We start from the raw sequence: 4,540 nt of genomic DNA, 5'->3' as shown, positions 1-4,540 counted from the left end.
TTTGTCGATTGGACGTGTGAGTTTATTCACAAGTGTGAGTGACAGGTTGAGTGTGTGATGGGGTGGACTATAGCTCTGTCCAGGGCGTTTTTACTCACGACCCTCAAGCGCTAATATTAGATGAATGGGTGAAATAAAAGCTTTAAATAAAGCCTTCTTAAAGAAAGCCATTAACAATAAATAAATAAATAAATAAATAGTATAATGTTTAAAACAAGATTGAGATTTATACAACTGTTTTTATTTTTTTTAATCATATTTTATATAATGAGTCGCTTTTTCAATCTTATTCTTTAGAAAAATGTGAGCGAATTTCCCACTCATTAATTGGGAGTGTTCTGGAAAAAAAACGCCAGAGAGAACTTCAAATGTTGCGATAGCGTCATCAATTATTTTCAAGTATTTCTTTTACATCTTATTTTCCTTCAAATTGTTAAAATATTAACAATTCCGTTTTCCCCGTGAATTATGGGAATATTCGTCATGTCAGTCTTGAAGCGGTCAGACAATTAATGTTCCAGTTAACCCTTCACTGACCCCAACACTGGGACACAACACATATCTGATCATTTTCGCCTTTAAGTAGAACAAGGCTTTACGCGAAAGAAAACGATATCAACATTGACCGCCCTTCACGTGACTATTGGTCTTTTGTATTTTATTCAAATGCTTCAGATGTTGACTTTGAGTGAAAATAAACACACATCCTCTACGGAGAACACACTTCTGGGCATTTTAATACACAATTAGTGTAGTAATAATTACTAGTTTTATTAATCGCTATCACATGCCTAACTGGTAGCATGTGCATAAGTAATGGCACGTGTATGGAAAGTGCACGTGCTCTAAAAATATGTTGCCTGTAGACAAGATTTATCTTATTTTATACATCAAGTGAATCAAAAAGCACAGAAGTTGTTTTCTGCCCGTGTTTATATTTTCACCAACAAACACCTAAACACCTCCCCAAACTTTTCGTTGCAAATGTGTCAGGGTCCGACGTGTGTTCAGCTGTGGAAGCTCGTGTTCGGCTCGTGCTGGCTCTGGAAGCTCTGGTGCAGGTGCAGCTCGTAGGGGAAATGTGTGAGCGCGCCCCCGTGCGCGTAGTGAGAGTCCGCAGCCCCCTCGTGCTCGCGCGTCCTGAAAGAGAAGATGCCGTCGTAGCTGAGTGGGGGATCCAGCCTCGCGCCGCAGCCGCTCAACTCGTAGCCACCGCCGTTTGCTCCTCCGCCACGGTCGTACGGCGCGTGATGGGCGTGTCCGGTGGGCGTGGCCACGTGCTCAGCGTCGTAGTGCGCGTCATAATGCGTGTCGTAGCGTGCGGCGTTGAGCTGCAGGCAGCCGGCCACCAGGTTGGTAGTGGGTTGCGAGAGGCCTGCGCAAAGCGTGCGCGCGAACACCAACACGTCAGGCCGCGTGCCAGTGCGCAGCGTCTCGGAAAGGGCCCGGATGTAGTTTCTGGCCAGACGCAGCGTCTCGATCTTGGACAGTTTCTGCGTCTTGGAGTGGCACGGCACCACGCGCCGCAGACGCTCGAGCGCGCTGTTCAGCCCGTGCATGCGTGTACGCTCCCGCGTGTTCGCTTCCTGACGCCGTGCGCGCGCGCGCTCTGTGCCACCTGACCCTCCACCTCCTTCCCCTCCTCCTCCTCCTCCTCCTCTCCTCCGCCGTCCTGCGCGTCTGTCGTCCCGCTCTTCTTCATCCTCCTCTTCTTCGTCCCTCGTCTCCTTCGACCCCGCGCTGGACGAGCCGAAACGGAGCTCGCGCGAGGCTTCTGCCTCTTCAAATGGCACCGTGAGCATCTTCTCTACGTCACCACCACTACCACTACAACAACAGTAAACAACAAAAATAAACAACAACAATAAAGGGTTCTGCACGGGTTCTCTAAAGAACCAAAAGCACCGCAGAGAGTTCCACAACAGAATTGGAGGAGAGAACAAGAGACAGAAGGGTAGAAGAAAACAGAAAAATGTGTATGCAAAAAAAAAATGTGTACAGGAAAATTATATATATATAAAAAAAAAAACGACAGAATTGGGATACACACAAAAAGGAACAAACCCAAAGAAAGGAAGAAGAAATAAAAGAAGTGTGTGGGGGGGAGCTGAGGGGTTTGGAGGGAGGGAAAGTTTCAGAAGAGTTCACTTTTGCAGTGGTGTGTAGACGGCGGGAACATAAACATCAGGGAGTGACAGTGAGGACAATTTACAGACGTTCAGCCAATCAGGTTCAAGGACACGATGACGTCACCAGCGTTGGCAGTTGCATTTCAAACTCAGTGTCAAGATTCGGGCCCAGATATGATCACACTTTCTCCAAAATTTATACTATTTATAGAATTTAAAACAGACGGCGTACACAGGGGGTCCAGTGAATGAAATGTGTTTGGATATGACAAAGAATAAATGGAATAATGAAAGGATTTGGGCGTGAAAAACAATAATAACAACAACTAGCATCGACATTTTGAACAGTTTGTGTTGTAAATTTGCCTCAAAATGTTGAAACTAATATCTGTATAAAGCCCATATCATCACTGTCCAATGAACAACATATATCTCCATTTATGTCAGTTTATAGTGTATTATATCATTTGAACACAGCAGCAGTTTGTCACATTATGTTTACATTTTTTAATAGAAATGCTGCAAAATTACTTGGAATAAAATCTTTTTACCCTGACTTTGATTGAAAGTTAAGAGGGTTTTTTTCCCCATATCCTGTAAAGTTATTATTTTGGAGATGCATGGTTTTCACAGCAACTATATACTCTTTGGTCATTTAAAATCTGAAATGTTTAAAATTTTAATTTAATTTAATGTTTTGGTTTCATAAATACATTTTCAGCTAATGTTTGTTTTTTTTTAAAGAAACAACAGTGTTAATGAGATGCCTATGAAGTTGAGGAACGTATATAAAGTTCAACAGTTTAAAGGTTCTATGTCTGACTTGGTTCTCCATGAAATTTAAAGAGTGGTCACGTAAGAGTGAAACATGATCTAAATCTTGATGTAGAACTGCATTTCAAAGCCAGCAAACATTTAAAAAAAATGGAGTCCATCTGTCAATGTGTCTCTTGGTGTCTGGCCATCTCTCTCTCTCTCTCTCTCTCTCTCTCTCTCTCTCTCTCTGTCACTGTGTCTAAGCCCACAAAGATTCATACTCATACTGAAGTTTGATTTTTGATTTTAATGTGTATTTAAGCAGCAGCTTTCTTCTGGCTGGAAATGACATGAATATGTGACAAAGAGGCCACATCACGCAACCAAAGGTCAACACTAGACTCTTTGGTTTTAGCAGCAACTGTCTCAAGATTTACAGCAGTAACAGTCTCAAGATTTCTGACATATGACGTGAGGATCTGCTCTTCTCTCTGTGCAGTTGGTCAGAAAGCCCACGCACATGGACGAAATGACTAGCACCATTTGAAATGGCATAGAAGTATGTTTACAAATAGTTAAATGATTCATTAGCATCTCTAGCTAAATGGCCTACTGTCCTTTGTCACATTTTTATGTCATCATTTCCAACCTGAAGTAAAAAAAAACAGGTAAAAAAATAAATAAAAAAGAAGAAATCAAAAACAATAAATAAAACATTAAATAAATGATGGGCCTAACTGTATCTGTCTATCTGTCTGTCCACCTGTCCATCTGTCTCTATGACTACACTCAAAATAAAGCTGTCATTAAGGGTTCTTTGGACCCATAGAAGAACAACTTTCGGTTCCCAAAAGAAAATGTCAGTGGGTATTTTCTTACCATTTTTGAAACAGGTTCAAACACTGCATGACTTCATACAGTGTAACGTAGTTAAATAAAGGCAGAAGAACAGTATGCAGCCATGTATTTTTAAGAGTCTGTCAATCCATCAGAGAAATGCGTTTGACTTCCTGAAAAACTGTTCGGTGGACGATTCCCTATAGAACCATTTATTTAGTAAAAGGCAGATGTAATGTATCTATAACAAGTAATGCTTTTCTATCTATTCATCTATACATCCATCTTCATACACAACCCAGGACACAACAAAGAGCCTCACGTCTGCTCAAGGATCAACACACACATTTGATTCTAAACCTAAAGCCCTGTGTATTCTGGATTCCAATTCTAGACGAGATGATACAGTGATGTGAAGATGGTTGTGTGTTGATGGTGTAGTGTGTGGGTGCGTGAAGTCTTACCTGCTTCTCCCTCAGACTTCAGTTGGCATGATGTCAGTGATGTACATCCCCCTGGTTTCAGCAGCTTCCATGTGTTACTGAGAGACTGAGGAGATTCCTTTAAGCTCTCTCTCTCTCTCTCTTGCACTATCTCTCGTCCCCTCCCTCTATGGTACACCTTTCCTCGCTCTCTTACTCTGCCCCCCCCCCCTCTTCTTCTCTTACTCCCCTCCCTCTCTCCTCCTGCACTCTTATACTATCCCACTCTTCCTCTCTGTCTTTCTTACATTCTTCTTCTTTCTCACATCTTTCTGTCTCTCTCTCTCTCTCTCTCTCTCTCTATCTATCTCTCCCTCTCTGTTTTGCTCTGTCACA

At 42.3% G+C, this 4,540-nt stretch overlaps 1 protein-coding gene across 2 annotated transcripts; it reads right to left on the bottom strand.

Moving 5' to 3' along the window:
- Positions 1-336: 336 nt before the first annotated feature.
- On the bottom strand, positions 337-4,323 carry LOC136679424 (neurogenic differentiation factor 6-B-like). Of its 2 annotated transcripts, none has more exons than XM_066657935.1 (2): positions 4,187-4,323; positions 337-1,827 (listed from the first exon to the last, which is right to left on the bottom strand). In XM_066657935.1, exon 2 carries the CDS (start codon positions 1,800-1,802, stop codon positions 1,008-1,010), a length of 795 nt encoding a protein of 264 aa, XP_066514032.1. In that variant the 5' UTR covers positions 1,803-1,827; positions 4,187-4,323; the 3' UTR covers positions 337-1,007. The 2 variants fall into 2 exon arrangements, with proteins under 2 accessions (XP_066514032.1, XP_066514033.1); XM_066657936.1 differs by lacking the exon at positions 4,187-4,323 and adding an exon at positions 2,065-2,106.
- Positions 4,324-4,540: the final 217 nt, after the last annotated feature.

Source organism: Hoplias malabaricus, chromosome Y, assembly GCF_029633855.1.
Source record: "Hoplias malabaricus isolate fHopMal1 chromosome Y, fHopMal1.hap1, whole genome shotgun sequence".
In the NCBI taxonomy this organism is placed as follows: Eukaryota; Metazoa; Chordata; class Actinopteri; order Characiformes; family Erythrinidae; genus Hoplias; species Hoplias malabaricus.
Note: the sequence above shows the minus strand (reverse complement) of the source record. Positions and strands in the feature narration are given on the sequence as shown.